The sequence below is a fragment of the Acromyrmex echinatior genome, chromosome 14 (assembly GCF_024713525.1).
Source record: "Acromyrmex echinatior isolate Ae372 chromosome 14, ASM2471352v2, whole genome shotgun sequence".
Classification (NCBI taxonomy): Eukaryota; Metazoa; Arthropoda; class Insecta; order Hymenoptera; family Formicidae; genus Acromyrmex; species Acromyrmex echinatior.
The window spans coordinates 10,474,017-10,499,146 of NC_141865.1; the positions used below are offsets into that span (position 1 = coordinate 10,474,017).

General features: G+C 35.1%; 1 protein-coding gene across 2 annotated transcripts; it reads right to left on the bottom strand.

Annotated features, from left to right (window-relative positions):
• Positions 1–2,131: 2,131 nt before the first annotated feature.
• LOC105146528 (protein FAM151B) lies at positions 2,132–20,135 on the bottom strand. Of its 2 annotated transcripts, none has more exons than XM_011056849.1 (5): positions 19,819–20,135; positions 7,087–7,224; positions 4,608–4,837; positions 4,379–4,521; positions 2,132–3,516 (listed from the first exon to the last, which is right to left on the bottom strand). In XM_011056849.1, exons 1-5 carry the CDS (start codon positions 19,862–19,864, stop codon positions 3,117–3,119), a joined length of 957 nt encoding a protein of 318 aa, XP_011055151.1. In that variant the 5' UTR covers positions 19,865–20,135; the 3' UTR covers positions 2,132–3,116. The 2 variants fall into 2 exon arrangements, with proteins under 2 accessions (XP_011055151.1, XP_087269784.1); XM_087413658.1 differs by having other exon boundaries at positions 4,608–4,840; positions 19,819–20,134.
• Positions 20,136–25,130: the final 4,995 nt, after the last annotated feature.

Below are 25,130 nucleotides of genomic sequence, written 5' to 3' on the forward strand. Positions count from 1 at the left end.
AATCTTTTATCAGATTATTTGAACATTCCGTGCATTGACATGGATGGAATAATGTAATGTCATGGATCATGTGAAATATATAATAACTACAAAAATGAAACTCATGTCAAAAAAGTTTAGCGTAAAAAAAAGCTCAGGTCTAACACATTATTGTGAATTTATAAGCGAAAGATAATTTTGCCATTTCTCTATCGGTATGATTTACGTTTCTTCCGATTTCACGTCTTTCGTCCAAGTTCATCTGGGTTATCGCTGAAGATTATTTTTTTTTTGGTTACTTCGTCATTTCGAGAAACCTCACTTTCTGTTCGCGATAACCAATTGGATTTACATCTTTTGTGTGTCACATATAAAGAAACTCTAGGAAACTTCCAGAAAATCTGCTTTATTCTTTACATGACGTATAACACACTTAGATGGTTCCGACGTTCGTAAAAGCTCGATCGAAAGCAGATTGCCGCGCAAGCGTCCCAAATAGATTTGCCATAAGTACTCACGATTTTCTTCGTTACAGAAATAAATTACGTTCAACACGCTAAAAGCAGTCGAGAGAAAAGAGATGGGAGGACCGGGATTCTCTTCAAAAGGAAAAAAAAAAAAAAAGTGCGGAACACCCGCCGTGGTTGCAATCTCCGAGGTGCATTTTCGTCTGATGGTCGCCGCTTCTCGCACACGTAGAAAATCCCATTTTGCACGGCGCACCTGCTGAGTGGCCACGCGAGATGGGCGACGAGGAACGCGTGTCGGAGGAGTCCGATTGTGATAACCGGAATAGCTTCTTCTGTAATCTCAAGGCCACCGGCACTTCGTCGCGCGACCTTTGACACCTCGACCGCGCTCGACCGGCGAGACACCTCCCGCGATACTCTCGCGGATACTCCTCTTCTTTCACCACGTTCACCTTGAGATACCAGAGGCGTGTATCTCTGCGAGGGAAAGTATCCGGTCTCGTCGTTCCGCAAGATTCTTGATGTGTTTCCGCTGTGGTGTGTTTATCGCAAGGACTAATGCCATTAGTCTCTACGAAGTACCATCCGAAAATCTTATAAACGGTCCCTTGTTTCATGATACGCACTTCGAGAATTTATCGTCACTATAGCCATTTTCCGGATAGCGCGAGCGGAAGCACTTTGAAGATAACTAGATAACAAACAGAGAAGAGCAAATAGCGCGTACCTTATTATAGCATACACCCTGTATCTTAAAAAAATGCAAACATCACTTATGAGAACCTTTTAACCTCCTCCAACCTTTTTAATCCCCTTATAGTTAGGAACAACTCGCAGCTAGTAGCCTTTGAAGAAAGCAGGTCTTTATAATACCCTTTATTGCATCATAAAAATGGAAAATGGAGGTTTAAAAAACGGTAATTGTTATCATGCATAAATTGCGCGGTTTAGTGTATTCAATGTCATACATAAATCTTCCGCATTGCTAGATAAAAACGCATCAGCATAAAAGAGAATGCCATTACAATGTACGCTTATTCTGACAAATCTCTTAGATTACCCGTAGCAACTATGCGTCGGACATTTGCATTCCATCTTCACAGATAATTACGTATAACAATACAAACAGACATCCTATTAAATTAGCAAACAATACTAGCTATTTTATTCTACTAATTTACACGATACATAGAACGACACTTATGCGATTGCGATCTCTTAATTTTTGTAAGTTTAGTCACTTTAAGCTGGTTTTATTTAACCTAATCTTTATTTGTTGAAAATGAGCTAAACAAAATGTTACTGCTAATAAATATATAACAATATATATTTTTTTTACATAAAATTGAAATTAGATAACATTCAAACTCGTTTCAATCTTGCAAATCGAAATATTTGAATAATTGTCGTCTACATTTCAATTTTATATATAAAAAAATATTTAATAGCACTAACTTCTTGCACGATTCATTTATCTTTTTTGACAAATATAAAGCCTTTTTTAACAAATAAAAATTATTACATGTTTAGGATAGTGTCCATTATTACATGATTAAGAAATTTTTAATTCGCTGAGCCTCTGTAGATATTTGTTTTTTTTTTTGTTGAAAAGATTTGTTCTTTTTTCAGATTAAAAGAGCTTTATACTAATTTGACATTCAGGATAAATAAATTTAGTCCAGTTTTCTCGATAATTTCATATGTTTTATTGACTCATTATCAAACGCAGTACGTTCTCGCACATATTATATTTTTTAAAATCTTTTGAATTTAATATGCAGCTTATATAGAGACTAATATAATTTTTTTCTGCATCTAAATCGAAGATATGTTAAAACGCAGGTACGGGATGATGAATATTACGAAGGAATATTAATACACAACGAGCGCGCGCGCGTGCACGTATTAGTATTTCAAATTACATTAAAAAAAAAAGCGATTCTTTTTATATCGCTGTTTGTACTTCAATAAAAAATTTGAGGACAATATATTAAACGCATGTCCTTCATATGTAACTGTTGTCTTTTACGCAACAAGTATTTCGAATGTGTGATTGGTTGCGTGTATATGTGTGTCTTTGTGTGTGTAGTTGCTGCGTTTATGATTGATTTATTAACATACGTATACTGTAATATTAAGAAACTTTTTAGACATTAATTAACAATAGGTAAAGCGTTACTGTTTATCGATAACGGTATTAAAGTTGCTCTCGATATAATTGAAACGTGTTTACTTACACATATGCAGGTATTCTTTTTTTTTACGAATCTTTTTTATTACTATGTCAGATATATTAAAAAAGAAAGTATAATATGTTTTATACAATCTGATTGTTTTACGTGTCATTTGAATGACTCATTTAAGTACAAATTGTATTGATTTTACGTTTCTTTTCTTGGATAGAGGGTCTCGCTTGGAAAATATCTCGCTATGGAAATTGTTCGCTGCGACGACGACTTCGACGTCGTGAGAGATACGTCATAAGAAATGTAGTCGAATTGGACGAAGATCCGATTAAATCGCGATGGCGAACATGAATGATATATGAATGATTATTCGTAATCGGATTTTGTCGTTCGCTCGTACTTTCGTTTCTCCATCGAGAGACCCCTGAAATGAAGGGAAATCCTTCTTTTTTCGAGGCAAATATCTACTACCTACATCTTCTTACAGCATCCTCGATAGGACCAAAAACGCCAGCGACGCGACCAAATTCATCATCACTGCAGATGTCATCGTGGATGCGCTTGAGAAATTAAGTTGCTTTCTCAAATCTTCCGGCACATCGAGGTAGATCTTATCGGTTCCCAATTCTTTGATCAGTTTCGAAAGCTTCGCGACATCGACATTATCATCCTTCGATGACCAGATTGTTAGGGTCGCACCACCAGTGGATGTTGTATTTTTCAACAATGCCTTCATACCATCGATATCGTTCGTTACAAGAGCAGCTCGTACCGGATAAGTTACCGGCAGGTTGATATGATTCTCTGTTACAATTTCAATCATCTTCTTGAGCTGCTTCATGCTATATCGACCTTCGCTGATGTTGTATTCCTTTCCGTATCTAAAATGATTGACGAATTACTGAATTTCTATCACACATCATGTCGTTAGGTGAAAATTAAAATTAGTTTTTGATTGCTTTGTTATATTATGTAATGAATGAATTAACGTATAACGAATCTATCAAAAAAGAAATTCTCTCGTAATGAGAAAAAAATTGTTCATTAAATTAAATTAATTGTTTATTTGACTAAATCTTAATTAATTGTTTATTTGACTAAATTTAGTTATCTTTATTTATTTCCTTGAGTAATGTATGTACAAGTCAAATACAACATGTTTAACTTAAATACATACATTTATCATCGAAAGAAATAAAGATGAATAAATTAATTTATTTAAACGAACAAATTTTTTCTCAGTGTGCAAATGCACTAAATATCTGTGCACATTATTATGTTTATAAAAGCACCATATTTCATTAAAACCTTGTAGATGCAAATAGTATAAATTATTTTTTTAGCTGTTAAATCTAAAAATTTTTTCTTTATTATTCAGCCAATTAAGATTTAGGTTCAGTTCTGTTTATCTTTTTCTAAAATTAGAAAAAAGTGAAGAATAAATTGAACCGAGATTAAAGTTAACATTACATTGGTGGAACCGAGCTGAAGCAGTCTTGTTATAATATACGTCTCTAATATTGACGTGCATTCAATATGTATTTCATTAGAGCGCTTTAAGTTGAATTATCTCCTCTCTCAGGGACTTTATATTTATAACCCCTTTTTTTTATAAGAGATCTTGTACGGTGAGGGTCACATATATTTCTTTGCTTATACAGCTGATTAATTACAAGGTTGCATATTAGAAACTGCTGTTACTCTGTTCACGTTGATAGTGCATGTTAATAGTTGTTTACTTACTTGGTTGTCCAACCGACAGAGAGAATAGAATCCGGTATGACTTTACCAGCTTCTTGCAGGAATTCTGTTGCGTTAACCTGAGGGGTACTAGCATTCATTGGTCCACGAAGAATATCCGCATTGAGGATAACTGGACACTTAAGCTGAACAAATAAATATATTTTTATTTATCACGTTGTAATTATCTACATACTAAATAATTAAGCGATGCATTTATGTGTATACGCACGGATGGTTGAAATTTTCTAAGGATAGGCTTGCTGTTATTGAAAGCTTCATTAGACTTAAAATCCAGCTTGATGCCCTTGCTACCGTTATTGATGTTGATATTGAGGAACTCCTCGAGCGATAGATCACTTTCCGTAGCTGGTGGATGCGCCATTATCGGGATTTTATCGTTTATGGTGGCATTGCTGGTATGTTTTCCTATTACGACGTCGCCCTCCAGCATCATGACATCTGCTTTAAAAAGGAAAGTCGGTTGTTCATGAGTACGTGTGTTTGTGTGCGCGTGAGAGTATGAAGCAGCCTGGTTGAGACGACCGATTGGGCGGGAGGGTTCCAGGTATGTGCATACACGTGTGGCGAATATCGATCACGCCTAAAGAGGCTGGAAGACTGTCCGATACATACATCCGCCAGTGTTAACGCTCGAACGACCGAAAATTTTAGCTTTTCCAAGACCAAAAGCGCGACGATAGACTCACGTTAGTTCAGAACTTATGGCACGAAGGGACGTTGTTGTTGTGACGATGTCCCTTTGCAGGCATCCTTTTTTTGCAGGTATTAAAGTGACCATCGCGCTTTGAGGAAGGTTTGCAGAGGATTTCGAACGAGGGATGAACATTCTTCTGACATAATAAAAAGACAGTGGAAGATTTATTAGAAACGTGCGATGGATATACAATCAACGTGACGGATTTTGGGTTTTAATACGATTTTCATCATTGAGCGACGCGCTTAGTCGCTAAATTGAACAATGAAGGTCGAACTTCCGCTTTCGACCACTGGCTACCTTGATGATCTCATTGAGATTCAGCCGAGACACGGATGTGCTTTTCGAAAACTTCACGTCGAACGTGACTGTGTACAAATAACTTGCCTATGAAAGATCCAGTCGTATATAGAGGAAGAAAATTTAAATTCGAGAGTTCGGATCTTTTTTTCCAAGTGCGAAGTCGAAAGAAATTTCCGGTTATAAAGTAGTTGACGTATACTGCATCCATCCTGAATCGTGATATGAAATGTGCGCGTGTCAGGGAGAAAGACGGCTGTCGAAAAATGCGAGATTAATCTCGATATGACTTATATTTTATACACGGAATCGCGCTTCGTGAAAGCGCCTGAAAGAAATCTCAGGGGATGCAGACATCACGGTGTTGAAGCTCTTTCCTTTGCTGTCGATATTTCTGGATGCACACTTTTCAAGGACATCCCGCTATTATTTAAAGCGCGCCGATATAAAAATACGTGCCATCGGATGCGGGTTGTGCATACAAAGACGCACACAATCGGACGATATTCATATATGGGAATATCCATGAAAGTGACAAACGCAAAAAGCGGCCAGCATTGAAGGCTAGAGCCGTGCAAAATGCCACGTAGTTCATTAACTAATAATACGTTGACGTCGCATGGAAGTCGATGGAAGTCGCAAACTCGCGGTAAAATTAGCGTTCTTTCGAAATGCGATGTTTTCCTTGAAGTTACGTTTCGACTGCATTTTTCAATATTAAGTACTTAAGTATTTCACGAGTCGTTTGTAAATAGTTTTGTTTTAGATAAATATCTAAATTGCTTCATATTATACTGCAATTTCAGTTATTGTTTTTCGGTTAAATATACGTTAAGCTATATCACTGTCTGTTGATGACGTTGGCGATCATTTAAAAAGTTTTATCGTACAACTTTATCCTTCGTAATATTATTAATGTAGATAACGTTAATGTTAATATTAACTCTCGAGTGGTTGTATCTTGAAAGCAAATTTCGTTGAAATAATGTCCACGAAATTATCTCTCGAATGTCAACTTCTGTGTACATCGTTTTGCATTTAATATGAGATTGCAACGTTGCTTTATTCGAAATCTCCCAAGTTACAGATTTCGTCAGCAGAGCGGAAAATTGAATAAAAAGCGATGAAAAATAACGTATATCATCCGCGAGTAAGTCCGCCCAATTATTAACGATACATGTTCGCTCTCGACATGCAATGAACCGTATTTAAATATCCAATTGAAATTTGATGAGAAGCTAGCTTGATTTAAAATTAGTACTTTAACAATGTCTATTAGTATTCTGTCTCAAATCAAATTTTTTAAAATCCTTTTTTATCTAGATTTGGAGGAACGTTTTACATTAAAGCCACGTCGAATATCTTTAAGAGAAACTTATGTAGTTCAATTTGAAGTTAGCTTAATTTAAAACTAATATTTTTTAATGACGTATAATTATGTCTATTAGTATTCTGTGTCCCAATTAATTTTTTTACTCTCTTTTATACATGATTCAAGGAATCTTTTAATGAAGCCACGCGCGTAGAACATCTTCCAGGCGATACCGACGTTTCCGGTAAAGCCGTTGTATTTGAACACTCGATAGTAATCAGAGCAGCGTCGTTTGTCTCTCCATTTCTCGAGATGCAGTAAACGAAGGACGAAAGGAAGTCCAGGTCGCGTTTCATAGATTGCAGTGCTGAGTGGACCTACCTGACGAGAGTGCTTTGTCCAATTCCGTCAAGCTGTTGACACCATGTGCCCAGGTGATTTTCGTGAGATTGCCTTGGATATTAGAAAAGAACTCGCTTGGATAGCATGGACTCGAACAATTGTTACACATGGCAGTCTCTGAAACATAAGAAACCCCTTGACTGTTATTATCAGAGTCGTGCTTCACATTCGCGCGATAGACGGACTTGACCTTCCCTATCGATATTCTCGAAACCACCCCGACCTATGTTCCCAATATTCGATTCGTGGTTCGCTCCATAATTGAGCGAGAACTCGAGAATTCCTCGCACGACGCGGTGACCGTAGACGACCGAGAACCTCCATCTGCTTCTCCTATTATGTTGTTCGATCGATAATCACGTTCATTTGTCACGTTCGTTCCGAGAGGCTCCCAACCGTCATCCAGCCAACAGCATTTTGCAAAACCGTCGTAATCAGTGAGAACGAATGATCGCACGAATCCAAGAGATCATCTCGCTGAGAGCAGCTGAGATATATTAGGTCTGTTTGCGTTGCTTGCACTTTTTGCCCCTAGCATTTTCGCTTTTTTTCTTCAACGCCCGAATATACAGGGTGTCCGATAAAGATCGTAATAGCGCTTAGATTCCTAAGATTATTTTGGGACAAAAATTCTAATATCAAAATGTCGAGGTTATAATAGGTTTTCAATTATAGCATTTAAAGTTAGCGAATCATATATCGCTTAAAATTCGCGCGTTAAGGTATACAACGCAGAATGCAAACGAACTTTAGGCGATAGGATTCACTAACTTTAAACGCTTATAATTAAAAATAATTATAACCTCGATATTTTGATATTATTAGGTGTTGGAATTAATTCGTAGCGTTTTTTTAATGAAAGAATGTTATTTATTTCACATGAGCATTAAAAAATACATTAATTAAAGTACTTTTAAAACTTATAAATACTTTGTAAAACGCTACGAATTAATTCCAACACCTAATAGGATTTTCGTCTCAAAATGGTCTCAGGAATGTATCCTTAAACGTTATTACGGTCTTTATCGACATCCCATATATTTATTTCATATTAAGTAAGTCCAAAAATTTTTGAGGATTTCAAGCAACGCGAACAGATCTATTTCTTATTTCTTTCATGTTTTTTTGTTCTCTGCTTTAATTTGCCTGATAGCATGGATACAGAAGCAAGTTATGTATATACAAAGCCGCGACCATATTAGTTAGAATGAATTAATAATGGAATTGCGTTGCAATTTATGTCGTTGTATTCGTGGAGAATTCCACGATTCTTTTTCCCTTGTGGATTAGATCATTTCCGGTATATCTCAGGGGCCATGTGGCGAGCAAACTTTGCGCATGCCGAGTGACTCCTCCGAGCAGATTGGATCTTCTCGCCGAGTCCTTTTGACAATATCATTTTTTATAAACAATCAACAACCGTTGACTTGCATCATTGTGGGGGGAGATATGTTTTAAATGAATTATGCTTTTATTTTTTAATTTTGCGAGAATTCTTATAGAAAATGAAGAGAAGTTTCGCAATAAAATCACAAATATTAAGCCATTACCTTTTGGCTTTTATAAATATAAATTAAAAGTTTCTTTCTGTTATCGTCAAGAAAGAGAATTACAACAAAAGTTTTGCAGACGTGTTATACTCGACAATGCCAGAGCGTCATTTAAAGTCTAGTGCCGATATCGACTGTAGTAAGAAAGTTTCAGGCTAATCAGCTTACAATTGGAAGGCAGTGCTTGTTCCTTGTCTACTATCAGCTTGCAACTAGAGCATAAAAACTTTGCGATCCCTTTTTCAGGGATTTTTCCGGGTTTTTTCCTACATTGTCCGCAGGTTGGGGTGAAATTAAATTTCTAGGTATGCTCGTTAAGTTGTTCGAAATTTATTTTCTATAGACTTCTCCAAAAAAAAAGGTCTCACGAAAAATCGATAACCGCGCAGCCGCGCCGATGATTCTGGCTGATTCATTTCTAGTCCAATGATCACGGGGTGAATCTAGACTCATGCTGAGCAATAGAGACATGCTGAACCAATCTTTGTTTAAGCATTACTAGCAGCATTTTGGTCGTACATGTCTGTTACATTTTTTTTATAGCTAATAATCGTCATTTAATTACATTGATACTCATGTACTACGAGTGTGTTATCCTCCCTCTTTTTCTCTCTTTTTCTAATCTATCTATATCTCAAGCCTCTGTCCAATTAAAAAATTTTATAGATAGATAGATTAGGTCTGTTTAATTTTAACTGCGGAACTAAAATGCTGATAAATGTGAGTAAGATTTCGGAGACTCTAAAGTGTTGATAAGCGTCGCTTAGACATCTTACAGTCCCCGAAATTTTATCCATATTGATTTTTGTTGCGTTGATGGCTTTGCATTTTGGCTCCGCAGCTAAAATTAAACAGGCTTGATCTATCTATCTCTCTACAAAAATTTTTAATCTTTTAATGAAATTTATACTGCGATGAACAAGAAGAATTTTGAAAACAATGTATATACAGGAACATCATTAAATTAAAAAATATTTGTATTATTTATAGGAGAGTTGTAGAGAGAATGCGTTACATAACAATGATGAGCTTAATTTACTTGTGGAAGAACTGTTGTAAGTGAATTGCATTTGAGCAATGACATCGTAATAAAGTTAGCGGCCACTCCCAGGTTAATGTAATGACATTTCTACGGAGAGTTAATGCCTTTATGTGTTTTAGACATACGATATTAAGGGAATAATAACGATACTCAGCAAATAGTACTTGAATTGCTCACGCAATGACTCATTTTGATCCTCGTTATCTATGGTGCTTAGAGTAGCAATTTTTTGAATATTATCTTTTTTAGATATTCGCTCAAGAAAAACATTGGGTATTTACAATTGGGTATTTACGATACCCATACACTTTGTCCTTGTCAAAAATCTGAACTCTCCACTACATTCCCGCAACACATACATATCGCACGCATACATATTGCCGCTACAATGTCTTTGGAACGACCGTTTCCGGCCTGGCGATCTCACATAGAGACCATACTGTGTTCAAACCGGTCTGACTATGGGGGAAAATCTTAAGGGTCTTCGTTTTTGTTACGAGCGGTCGAGGTTCGCTCACGTGACCGAACGTTATGGGATCGAGGCAATTGAACTGACCTCGACCGAGCTCACACTGACATAAATTTCTGATTGAAAGTGAAACGAATTAGAAGATTCTAATCAATCAGATTTCTGGTTATCTCAGCTAGAATTATAATATATTTAACCAGAAAATTATGATTTGCCTATTTTCAGAATTTCAATTAATGCAATCAGCTAGACTGTTTTTCGAAGCAAATTATTCGGTCGGGCACTTAGTTGTTTGTTCAAGGTGTTTTGTAATAATAGGACACGTCATTGCACTACGTTAACTTTTTTTTTCCGGGAACTTTATCATCACGTGGTTTCTTCATATTTATATAAAAGGAATATTCTAGTATGTGAAAAGAATAAATATTTGTTTCAAAATATAACATGATGTGATATAATCACGTATGTCAGATATTACAAATATCTGATATATGATTATACTTCAATATCATTATAAATATCTCGGATATAACGTTTCCAAATTTTTAATGTATTATTCTCTTATCTATACTGATTTTTAAGAATTTACGTTTTTATGGTGTATTAAATTCTTGCAAAATACCATAAAATATTCTCTTATAGGATGACATTTTGTACTCTGTACTTGTGTATTAATTAATTTACTGAAACTGTCTTTGTCAGGCATTTTCATTTTTACAAAGTACACACTTTTTACAGTCTCGCAAGCTCACATTCTCTCTACATTCAACTTTTTACATGTTCGATTACATATTTTTCTCGGTCATTTATACTGGAGATTCTTATTCATCATATTATAATTTCATAATTTATGCGATTTACGTAAGATATAAATAAGAGGATATTAAATCCAATTTGAAAATCCAAAATTAGCATTGAATTAAATCTTGAATCTATGGTTATTTCATAATTTTCTATTAATTGCATAATCTGTTACTTGTCTTTTAGCTTTATCGACACATGTCAGATGTGAAACTGTCAAGCTGTCAGATCAAGCTGCTTTTCTCAAATAAACAATCATGATACGACTTGCATACACCTTGAATACGCCCAAATTGATGCAACTTTATGTATCAAAGTATTTCACAACAAGTATATTCGAAATATCTCTATTAATCCGGAAGTGTACAACTTTCTAAATATTGCCGTCATACTATAATATACAATTTGCAACAAAACAATCGCAACATGCCATGTTTGTTTGTTTGTAATATAATGTGGCGCTACAATAAAATTTTTTTACAAATGGAAATATCCATTACATGTTTGAAATAACACGAATCAGTTTAAATTGAAGTACAAATTCTGATTGAGATTGATTGACTTATTTTAATTTTGAGACTAAATTCCTTATAGCAACGAATAATATTCGAGGGTAGTATCGAAAGTAATAAGCAACAATTTTTTAATAATTTTTTTGTTATTGAAAAGCTACATTATTTTCGGTCTTTTGTTTATTTTTCTATAATTTTCACTTCTTTGTACATATCTTCGCCATTCTGGAATATTTCCTTGCGGTAGATCTCCGTTCCATCTATTCGAAGACAATGGATTGTTATCCTGTAACATTGGCTTTGCATCTAGTTTTTCACGAAACCAAAAAGATAATAATCGAAGAATGCTAGATCAGAATTGTAAGGGAAAAGGAAGAATTTCCTACCGCGATTTCTCGATTTTTGGTGAAATAGCCGCAGGAAGGTCGAGCATTGTGCTGTAGGGCGATCTTCCCTGTAGGAGAACATTGGTAACAATATGCTTTGTGAACAATATGCAGTGTGTCACTGATTTCAGGTAACTGTAATGGAGTTTCATCGCAAGGCAATATTCAAGCTTGCAGACTGATGGAAAAAAAGTACATATGGAAATGAGAATTATGTAAAAAATTAATAAAAAATCTGTATATTAAAATGACACACTTAGTTTTTTAACAACAAAGAATCTTAATTTATAAAAAATGATTGCTAATTATTTTCAGTATGATCCTCGTATTTATTTATTGTGATGAGGATACATTTATGCATAGAGAAATTAGAAAGAAAAGAAAAAATATTGCAACAAGGAAATTAATCGAGAAAATAACTAATAATTCTCTATTAATATGTAACGTGATATAAGCGAGTTCTTCTATGAAGATTGGAAAACTATACATTCTGAAAATAGCAATATCTGTATAATTCTCATTGTATTGTAATTAATACCATTGATTTTAAATTCACACCATGATGGTGTTGATATTAAGTAACACCAAACACCATGAACGTTAAATCCATGCTAATATTTTTTAGAATGTAGGAAATGAAATGATTATAAAATATTTTCTTCCTGTTCCGCGTGAAATTTTGTTTAAACGACTTTCGATATTTGTAAACCGAACGTCAGGTCTTATCGTGTTCGCCTCATCGAAGAATGTCAAATGTCGTGAACGGTATATCGACTGTCTTTCAGCTGTGCAACGTTCGAACGACGCTTTATCGTGGTACGTATTTTCTTAGCTTGTACACCGATGCGACGTATCATAAGGATATGACGAGGATGCAGGGGATATCGAGTCGGGTTTCCAGCCCCGCGAACGAGCACCATCGACATGGCCGCCTTTCGCGATATAAGAGAATCCGATGCCCGCGTAGGCTGATAAAAGCATCTTTCACGCGTCACTACGCCCCGTAGAGTTTGCAAATAACCGCGACTACTGCCGATCTCTCTTCCGTTTAAAACACGCTTTCGATGGCTCGAATTGTTTCGCCGGCGAGGCGGATCCCGAGAGCGGGTTTTGCCTTACAATTATAGTCAGCCGGCTGACAAAGCGTGACTTATGGCCGCGTTTTACCGCGGAACTTGAGTCTCGATTAAGGTGAGAATCGACTGGTTGAGAACAGCAATTTGGAACTTCGAACGAAGTTTGATATCTCAGATTTGCGCGAAACGGAATTTCGCGTCAGTTAGTTTAACTCTTTATGGGGAATCAGATTAGGTCGCGAATTATCTGAAACTTTCGTAAGAATTAAAAACTTTTATTCGGATGTATCCGGATGTATCCGGTATTTCTAATCTTTGTAAACGGAAAACAGAAAAAAAGTCATATAGCTTTTTAATTTTTATCTCTAAATTGTATTCTTCGAAATCAATGTATTTAAATTCTTGATTTTAAATAATTGTTCACATAATGGCAATTTATGGCTCGATCGATATTTGATTACCTTCCAAGACGAGAAATAAAGTTTCAGGTGTTAAAGATTATTATAAACTGTATAATGTGTGATTATTATACTAAAGATAAATGTTCTGGTAATAAGAAGTACAAATAAGACGAATTCTGATTTTATCGTATAATTGAATGTGTGGTTATCTCGACTAGAATGTTTGAAGGTTTAACTGTAAGCACCGATTTGTACCTGTCTGGTTGAATCTGGAAGAATTCTAATTAATGCAACAAGACTTTTTTCAAATATGATTCCATGACACAAACTGTGAATCGAGGAATGATTTACGTACGTCATGAGACCACACAAATGTAATATTAAATTGATGATAAACAAATAACGCGAACTGTACGAATAGCCACTTGTCACACTTCGAGTTATTTAAACTTAAACTAGCAAGTGAATATTTTTAGGTAAAGTGTGATATATCGCGCGTTCTTCTCTAATGTCCATTTCTATTAATGTAGACTTTACCTCGATTTTACTGTTTATCTTTTTCTAGTTCTAAGAATAAGAAAAAGATAAAGATGAGTTAAATAAAGATGAAAGTTAATTTATTTTAATAAAAGTAAAATTATTCCAACATCTATCGAATTTTTTCGCGCAAGATTCTGGTAGCGTCAGAAGCACTTTGGCATCAGTAGATGTTAACGATTGTTAACATGCATTCGCATGCTACAATGAACTTCAATGCAACGGATCGTTTTGCGAATTTACGCGACAAAATGTATTCAATACTGTTGCAGAGTAACACGACGAATACTAATTTAACTTGCAGATACATCGATTGATTTTCAGAGTACGTGCTGTGTCCTGTATATGCTTGTAATGTATCATATTGTAATGTTAATACAATGTAATACTTTATGCTTGTATCATATTGTAATGTTAATACAATACAAAAATTAAAATAAGAAGTAAAGTATTTGTAAAGATCGACTAAGATTAAACAAAAAAAATTTTTGTTGATGATTTCGAACGTAAAAGTTAGATAAAGTTTTAGAATTTCACCTCGGACACGTGTAGGACATTGATATCGTATTTGATACTAAATCTCACTTTGTCGAACAATCCGATTAATTAGGTAAGATATAATTACCCAACAAATTCAAACGTTATACACGCGTAATAATAAATTCAGGTGATTCTTTTTCGATTGCAACTAGATGGAAATCGAGACAGTATGGATAATTTGACATTAAATCATGATATAAAAGCATGATTATATTGAATAAATTCACATTTCATCGTTTTGTAATATATAGCATACTACACTGTTTAAATGTGCTTGCATAAATGTGGAGCACTTAAAACATTTTTATATTTCTCTCTAAAGAATCTTTTTGTTCAATGGCCCATACCGGTTCTCACGCAACGACGATTGCGTTCCGATTTCAATAATTTACGCTTGAGCGTAGATTCACATAATTGATTCGTTAGCGTTGCTAAAGTCAACGACCGTATTTATGAAGCCGGAGAAAATTTTCAATCTATATCTCAGTCGAATTCACGTCGGCTCGGACACGCTCGCCAGATAGAGAGAAGTGCAAGTGTATCACTTGCACTATAGCTGCAGCATACAGCCAAACGATAAGTGCTCTGCTCCGTTTATCATGGATAAACGTTTTTATCAGAGCATTTCTTCCATTTCATGTAGACTGTATTATTTCGAGCGAGTTCTATGCAGGTAATGTTAAATGACGACATCGCGATCAATGACTCACGACCTGTTCCTTTGCTTCAGATAAGAACGAAATTCTACCTACAAATATCTCTGCATACAAAATGTATTTTCTTTATCGAAATGATAACAACCATGAATCAATGAATAAATTATAATGTAGTCATGTGATAGTAAAAAGAATTTGTTCTATTTCGGATAAGTATTTCTTGATAATTAGTTTGTAAAGAATTCAGGCGTTTAAACACCATGTCGTGAAATTCCTTTGCAACACGCTGCGTGAAAATAATATCGCGATCCAATGTCGAGGTTTGTTGTATCTTTCTTCATCGTTTATCGTCTTGATGTAATTATTTACGACGAGTCATTGTATTCCCTCCATTCGCTTTGTATAATCGATAATCAAAGCAATTTTGTTTCTCATCATTGTTAGTAAATGTGTTTTGCTGTTACGAAATGTAATATGCGAACATTTAATGTTATCATTTCTACGTTGATGTTTATACCTGCGCAAGTATAGTCATGATGGCTTGCGACATGTAATAAATCAGTATTGTTCGTGAATTATTTATAATTATAATATCGACATTTATTATAGCAATATACAGATTGAGAATTCCGCACGAAACGAGCCTTTTTTTGACGTTTTGAAATCGCGGAATCATATACAATTGTCTTGAATTATAAATTTCACAAATATATGCAAGATTAATAAACAACTAAATTATTGTAATTGCCGCCTAGCTCATTCTGCTTACAATTCATAATATTAAGTTATATACAATTTGAATTTTTTAAAATTATTTCTATAAGTCGCCATTGCTCCTAATCTGTATATCATTAATTTAATGACTAAAATAATGGACTTAAACAATTTAATTAAAAAAATATATATTAAATTCGATTTAAATTTCATTTATTATTACCTAACTGCATACACTACACCTGAACGTTGTTTACTTCAAAATTAATCACAGAAATGACTTGATTTACATTTTGACACGCATAAGTTCCAAATTAACAAACTGTTATGTAATTCAAGTTATCATCGCTCCTTTGATTTTTAACAGTATACTCAAGTAAAAACATATCTAGATGAAACTGGCTACTGTGTCCAGAAATTTTTATTGTTTTGAACATATTGTAAATATTGATTGGGAAGAACCGATTAACAAATAGCTAGAAACTAGCCAGGTCAAAACCAGTCAGTAAATGATAACTATAACACGCTAATTGTTCGTTGTTGTGTCACGTGGCTGTTTTATCGGTATGTCCTCGAAAAAAGTATACATATTCTTCGGTCTTAAAGAAAAACATCCTATTTTTATACGGCAATTTACGTTTTTCATTATTGCATTGCTTTGAAATTTTTGCGATCGGAATTTCCGACTAGAAGAAATTACACCGGCCTTGTTATTTTTATATCTTCCTGTGCGCTTACCGCATAAATCGCGGGCGTGCAAGACAAGCAAAGGTGTGCTAAAAACAGTTTATTTTCGTACTATTTTTGCACGGTATGTAAGTTACATGCCACCATCGCCGTGGTCACGACGTTAATCTATTTTTGCGGACGCTTTATAAGCAACAGTCGTGTTAGCGTAGCTATCGGATCGTATGCTTTGAGAGTACCAATTGCCCTCCCTTCTAGCGACAGATATTGACACAACGAGAAAATGTATTTGAAAAATATTTGTTCTCACTTGAATAGCAAACGATCACGTAATTGTTTCGTTGACAGATCAATGGATTTATCACTGTTTGCATATCAGAAATGAGAGACAAGTATTTTCTTGGAGACAAAACGAAGAAATTGAAAAAAATATGTAATAGATCTTATGATCTACTTACGTATACGGAAATGAAAGCAGGAAGAAAGCGACGCGCGTCGGTCATTCGCGGTAAATATTGCTTCTACGTGTGTGCTTCTACGTCCCGGGATTAATTGTGCCTCCCTTGCGCAATTAGAGCGACGAATAAAATTAAGGGCTAATTTAATGTAAGACGCTAAAGGTTGATCGAGGATATATATGCGGATATATATGTCGATCGACGTGCGTCACCGTGAGATTATTATTAGCGATCGATTGAGGGACGGATCGAGATGAAGAGGATATATTATGTGTCATCGTTCTACTTCTTTTAAATCCTATAAACTATTCTCTCAGTTTGCAGGAGTTAATACGGCAAAGATTAAATTCGTCTCTCGGGAAATCCTGTTGTGATGTAACAGCAGAGAGTTGTGTGAGTGAAAGAAAATTTACGAGGATGATGCACTGAGAAGAAATGTACTAAATTTTAATAAATATTTATTTGAAAATAGTGCCAATTAATTTACTTACAATAAATAAATAATTAATCAATAAAAAAATTATTATTAAATTAAATTAATGTTCTTGTATCAAATGAATACATCATTATATTTAGTAAATATTAATTGGTACTATTTAAATAAACGATTTACTAAAATTTAGAATATTTCTTTTCAATGTATCGAAAGTGATGAGCGACAATTTTTTTGTCATAAATCAGGATTTTTTAAAATTAAAAAACCAATGTCATTTTAATCCACAATCTTTTATTACATAATCCCTTTTCTTATACACTTCTTTCTCACTACTCTAAAAGTTTGAATATTCCCTTGCGGTGGAACTCTGTTTTATTGTCCGACGACAGTGGCGCTATTTTATGGATTGCCTCCATCATTTCGTAACGTTGGCCAACCTTCTCCTGGAAGGAAGATTATCCTGCAATACTAATACTCGGTCCCAACTCCGTTCATTGACCTTACACAAAATTTAGAAAATGGGGTAGGAAATTCTTCCTTATCCCTCCTACAGTCTCGGTTCAGCACCCTCCGATTACCTTCTTCGGTTTGGAGAAGGATGTATGGCCAACGATTCATCTACAAAGCAGTGCGTCATTTCGAGCAGTTAGGATGAAAGGAAATTTTCTACAACGGAATATTCAAACTTCCAGAATGGCAGGAAAAATATATATGAAGAAATTAGGATTAAAATATTAAATTAATTAAATTAAAATGTGGATTAAAATGGTTTTCCAATAACACAAAATTTCAATTTATAAAAAAACTGTTGTTCATTACTTTCGATTTGACTCTCGTAATCGACGTTAACTGAAATTGCTGCCATCATTCCTTTATATTCAGACCTCGTTATTGTATTCCATAAACTCTCACCTTGCTCATCTCTAATTGAGGCATTGTATATCGCAAACTAATCAAAATTACAAAACTTTCTGTTCTGCGTGAAGAAATGGTGCTTTCCATTGAAATTATTCATTTGCTCGTTGCGACGTCGATCATGCCAGGATATTTGAATCGACGTGATCTATAAAAAGCTTCGGTCGTAAAGTCACGATCCACTGAGCGATTCGCTCGTCCAAGTTTACAACGATCCACGTCGATTTCATTGTCTCGTCGTGGGAGAATTTTTCGAACTTTATCTGATTTCCACTTGTAAAATTGAACAGAGCAGTGACGCGCAACCTGCCTGTGAATTTTTAACGGCCCGCCAGCCTCATAATCGAAAATATAAAATAACATTTTCTATTTTTTTGCAGGCCAAAAATGCGAACATTATGCGACCTGCAAGATTTGATCTATTTCTGAAAATGTTGGCTGTTAAAAAAATGGATCTTTAAAAATGACTCACTAAAAGGTTGCGCATCACTGAAAAGAATTCCGAACACAGGACTACGTCACTAAGTCTCGACTGTGAAAACTCCACCCAACTTCCCCCGAACGTAAACTTTACCTTACTCACACGACTTAACACTCGGAGAAGCTCTTTCTTCTGATAGACAGGGCGAGGAGAAGCAGCGCGACAAAAAAAGAAAATCGATACGTCTATTAGAGGAGCGTTTGGTTTTTCGATGCACGAGGCGAGGCCACGTTTTACGGCGCCGCGGTCGAGAAAGATACTCCAGATCTCGATATCACGATCTGCTAAGTGTCAGACTCGTAACCGTCGTACAGGATGCGGCTTTAAAATAGGATCGATACACAACGTTCGGTTTTGCGGAGCTACGTTTTCGAATTGCTTGCCAGCGACTAAGACCATTCTCGCACGATGATTTATGTTCTCCTGCCTGAACGTAAACGGCTGTTATGTTCTAACATAAGCGAACTGTCAACAAACTAGGTTTGCGCCACGTATATTGTCGCTCGAGACCGAGAAATATATCTAATATATTTCTACGAACCAACATTCATCTCAATAATATTTCTTATTATCGGAATAACGTATAAAATATTGTTTCTATTCAGAATAATAAACGAGGCTCTGGCTTTAATAATATATTATCGCATATATCTCTCAATATTTTCTTAACAAATAAAATAACACGAGTAAAGCGAATAAATTATTCGCTAATAATTGACTCCAAGAAAAAACGACTTTTGTCCCACAATAAAAATCCGTCATTTATTTTTGGAGCACGATGAAGCATAACATTTACCTTTTTTCCTTACGGGAATCTAATACTAGCTGATTTATTATCTCGAAAGACAGTAATTAATTACCTATTTGGAGTACTCGACAACATTGCTTTTAATACTTAAAATAAATAAATCATTACCGTCTTTTAGTATTTTCATTCGCCAGTATTAGTATTTGTTTAAAGACTCACGGAAAAACGTCTCGTTTCGAATAACCCAGTTATTCCGTTAACTAAACGTATTATATAAAACGGCTGCGTTATATTCAACTTACGGATCACCGCCAGCAGTACAATCGTCAGAATCGTGGTATTCGCCATGGTTCTCGCCCTCGAAATTTCGATGGGGTGGCTAACAAAGGAAGGGATGGGCAGGCGTGAGAGAGAAATGACGGTTTCAGAGAGAGATAGAGAGAGAGAGAGAGACACACAGCCCGGAGAACGACGCGGCTTTCCACGGTTCTCGACCCGGTCAACTCGGCAGCCTCGAAACGACTGACTTGACTGTCTCCACAGGAGCGGGAGCGCACGAGAGCGGTCGACCGATCGTCGAAATCCAGGCGCGCGTAATGGCACGTACAGACCGTCGGTCATATTTCGCGGCGCCGCAACGCCGCGCCGGCACACACGTGCTTTTGCCGCCATACTTCGGGTGGGGGGGGGGCGGAGGGGAGAGGAGGGGAGAAGGGGGAGGCGGAAAGGGCCTTGTCTCGAAGCCGCGAATCGCTAAACGCGGACGCGGAACGACAGGGGAGAGGGTGACGCACGAATAGTCGATTCGAGATGCAAGGGTTAGACGAAGGATCCGTTCTCGTTACGACGGTTCTTATCGCGGCATCCTCGATGCCGCGGGGGATTTCCGCGTGGGACGTAAACGTACGATAGATCGTCGCCGACGTCGTACTTGCGCAATTGGAAGGGGGAACGTGCTATTGCGGAAATATCGAGCCTGCAGACAAGTAGACCGCTTGTCACGCGGATGCTGTGAACGCGAATATCTGCATCCGAGGGTTGAAAACGATCTCTCTGTATGTAATATAAAGAAGAAAAACAAGATCCGGGTTTTTTTTTTTTTTTTCGAACACCCTTTCACTGTCCGTTGAACTGGAGATCCTCGACAGCGGTTTGAACACCGTTTAGACAATTTTTGATTGGTCCATTTGGTCCGCCATGTTCAGGGCGGTGTTTAAAATGATAGAATGAGATACGTGAGTTGGAATAAGATGCATAGATATCTTATTCTATCTTAAGGTCCGCCTTTGATCCGCCATATTCAAGGTATTTCAAGATTTTTGAACGTTGCCCACGGTCTTTTACCTGAGGATGTCTACGTCGTTGGACTATACGTTGTATGTAACGGCTTTATCCTATTCCATAAATGGAATAGAAAATCATGCGACTAATATAACATAAATATGCATACTTGTATTCTGTAATAGAAAAGAAAGTAAAAATTTAAAAAATCACCTGACGCTATTGCAAATTTATATAGTCTTTTCTGTTGTATATAACGCACAAAGCATTCTGAAAGGTATTTATATCTTTTAATGTGCAACATAGCGCAATTTAATTAAAGTAAACCGTATGTGCGATGTACGTATTTCATTTACGGTTATTAAGTAATTTAAATAATTATTTTGTTCCGATTGTTGTTATTATGATGCTGTTGTGATAAGCAACACTCCCAGACATGATATTGTGCAATAGAAAAGAAAGTAAAAGCTGTATTTAAAAAATCACTGTATGATTGCAATCTATGAAGGCTTTTATATATAATGTATAAAGCATATTTTGAAAATTTTAATATATTGTTAATTTTTAATATATTGTAACATGGCGTAATTTAAAGTAAATGATGTATGTATCTATTTAATTTGCGATTATTAAATAATTTAAATAATTATATTGTCTGATTGCTATTATAAGGCTGCTGCGACAGGCAATATATACTCTCAGGCGTCAAGCTTCGTAAATGAAATTTGTGTGGGAACTTCGAAAACACGAGAAATCGATCAAACAATAAAAGCTTTAATCAATCGCGTTGATAAGTACGATGTTTATTAACAGCACATTCAATTAGGTGACGCATTAAAAGCGTCACCCTTACGCGACTTAATCGATTAAAGCGGTTTTGATAGGATTTCTGAAAGGACAGGAGTCCAACAGTTTGCGTGTCATAAGCACAATGAAACGTTCGCGTTGTTATCACGTGTTGTTTTACGCCGTATAGTTCCCTGCGGCTACGCCTAACATGTGTTCGGGTACAGAATTCATAAATGCAATGGGGATCGTTCTTGGCTCCCTGCGTTGCATGGTGGGGTGAAACATCTGCCGAGGGTTCACAACCGAAGGGAATAAGGGCGTTTTCAGCATCGATCTGATAAAACTTTCAAAATTCACCGAAATTTTCGGATCTGTCATATCTGGAGACATGGCAGTGTCTCAGTTTTCTTTTACCCCATGTAACTTCTTTCATTAAACATACAAACGTAGAACAAAAGAAGAGTATATATACAGGGTGTCTCACAACTATCGCATTTCCTCTTAAGAACGTATTCTTGATATAATTTTGAGACGAAAATTCTAATACGAAAATATCGAGACTAATAATTTTTTTCAATTATAAGCTAACTTTAAATGCTTATAAGTAAAGAACCATTTTACTTTTATAGCCCCTATTATTATTCCTGGATTCTTTTAAACATTTTAAGACGAAAATTTTTATACGAAAATATTGAGATTATAATAATTTTTGAATTACTATCTTTTACCAACCAATTATAATTCAAAAACTATTGTAGTCTCGATATTTTTACATTAGAATTTTCGTCTCGAAATTACCTCAAGGATACGTTTTTAAGAGAAAATGCGGTAATTATGAGACACCCTGTGTAATTGAAAAGAACATTCAATATTTTCTTTCATATACACTGTTAAATAGCAGAAGAACAACTTTCATACGTATTAAAACACTCCATTTCTGTGGTCAATCCATTTTTGTGGTTAGTTTCAAAGTAAATAACTAAGACTATTAACACTTTAAAAGACGATGACGCCACATTGACGTCATTTTAGTTCCTATCGTGTACTACTTTGTCTGCATAGTATTAACATATGCACTTACAAGAGAATGAGCTGTATTGCAAAAATGATACAAAAGAATTAACGTTAATCAAAAGATCATGTTTGAAATATTCTAGATAGTCAAACCTTGGGAGCTTATAGATTCTGTACTCGATGCCCAATTCTTCACTTCCAGACTATATTAAGTTAGCCTTAATCTATAATCATATCCAGAAGATATCTCCATTAACTAATCCTAACCTGAGAGATATCTTTTGAATAAAGTTATCTAGAGATAAAGAAAAAAATATTATTTTAAGTGAAAGCTATAGGATTTGAAGGCTCTAAGTAACTCATCAGATATTACTCAGATTTTGGGCATAATAGGATGATTTTTTTGATGGAAATGCCTATGTTCTATCATAGATTTGTATTCTATGGAAAAAAGTATGATCCTCTTCAAACTCTACAACTTTTATTTGAAACTTTTTTCAAACGTACATTGCTTCGAAGTATTTTTATTATCTAAATTAAAATGGCCAAACACATTTCGGCCTAACTTAGGTACAGAATTCCAAGATTCGATTATCTAGAATATTTATTTGCTATTTTTCGACTAATAATAATGTTAGATTTTATTCTTTATATTATTTTTGCAATATAGCTCTTTCATTTGTTAGTAAGTAATAAATTAAATTCAATACATTTTCTTCAGTTAAATTGTTTAACCCTATTATTTTAGTTAAATTAACATATTGAATAGGAACAATGGCGACCTATAAAAATGATTCTAAATAAGATTGGGTATAATTTGACATTATTTAACAGTACAGATCGTTATATTAATAATTCACGTTTCCAAAAAATTAATACGTATTTATTGTGAAAAAAATTGATCAATTTTCTTATCTTATTCTATTCGTTTGTTACAATTATGTTTTAATTATTCAAACTAACATGTTTTGGCGAATATTCAAAGCATTACACATAAACGGTTCGTAAACGACGTCACTCTAAAAATTGCTCGTGTTGGAACAGAAGATGATAAAATCATTGCGTATCAGTGAAATTCTGAGAAATAAAATAGATTTGCGATCATCATCTTTTCTAGACGTGATTATTAAAAGACTATATTTCTTGGCATTAAATGTTATTTATAACGTTATCTTGAATCATCGAGCTATCATATGACAAGTTTATGCGACATGTCAGACACGTAATATTTTGTAGAAAAATAATGGATCTTATCGTGCTAAGCTGGCAAGAACAATTTACGGAATGACACTCCGAGTGTTTTATTGAATTCATGATTAATTACTCCTTGGTGTTCAGCACGCGATTCATGGTTGTTTAATTGTATATTTTAAATGCTCCAATAAATCATAGCGTGGTATTTCATTTCGAATAAGGAAGTCGCAGTAATTATTCGATGATAATGAAAATGCAGCGATAGTAATGAAAATACGGTCATAATTATCTGCCCAACGAGATGAAAGTTAAATTTTTTAACTTTTACAATACACATACAATTTTAATTTAAATAAAATTAATTAAATATTCAATCGTGCGTCCTATATATTTATGAATTTTCTAATCTCCACGATCTACGTTTAGCAATATTACTCATTTAAAATATATTCGTAATTATTCAAAGACTCAGACATATCATTCCCTTAACGAGATATCCGTTTGCAAAGGGCATAAATGCAATTATTGTTCGTGTATAAATTGGCATGACGGGTCAGCAATGTTAATGAGTTAATTTCACGAAACGAACGACACGCCATTTTTGCAGAAGGGCGGCTTATTTATTTAGCGCTGGAATTGCGGCCCTTTTGTGCTGTTTAGAAGTGACGTCTTCTCGTCCCTCAGATAATTCTTTCTTATAGATCTCGTTATCGTGTAGGTGCCGTAGATAATATTTGCTCGAAGTTCGTTTGAGGAACATAACAAGCCAGTATGCGTCATTGATTACACTCTTGCTTCATTTGATAGCGCACTCGCAACAGCGCAGTTAATGTATGAATGAAAAAAGAATGGAGATGTGCGCGTTCGCACTTTTGTGCAATTTTGTTTTTAGAATAGTCGAGGATACGCTGTATTTAATGTTCATAATTGTCAGTTTTAATCAGCTTAATGGATCATTATTTCAATTACGACTATTACGAGGAACATTCGATTGGTACTTAGAAAGTATTGCTGTATTTTTAATCTTTCCGGCTGTCACGTCAAGTCAGATATATCCGTTTTCCAGAGTTATTTCTTTGTAGTGATGTTTGTAAAGCGATCTTTCGCAAGTCTTGAAAATGTTCGACTTACGTAGGAAGATCCAAGTCGACATTAGCTAAAAGTAACATAATATATATGTTATAATTTCGCACCCTACAGTGTAACTATTGTAACTATTGTACAACAAGTGTTACATTTGTTACGTAGAAAGGTCCCAGCAATTAAAAGTAATAATATAATATCTATGTTATTATATAATTTCGCACTCAACAGTGTAAGGGGCTGCGCACAATCA

Coding starts and splice junctions, on each gene's coding strand:
- LOC105146528 (XM_087413658.1), bottom strand. CDS start 19,864: ATGGCGAATACCACGATTCTGACGATTGTACTGCTGGCGGTGATCC. Junction 7,225..19,818: donor TGTACTGCTGGCGGTGATCC/GTAAGTTGAATA, acceptor CTTATGTTTCAG/AGACTGCCATGTGTAACAAT. Junction 4,522..4,607: donor TTAGAAAATTTCAACCATCC/GTGCGTATACAC, acceptor TTATTTGTTCAG/CTTAAGTGTCCAGTTATCCT.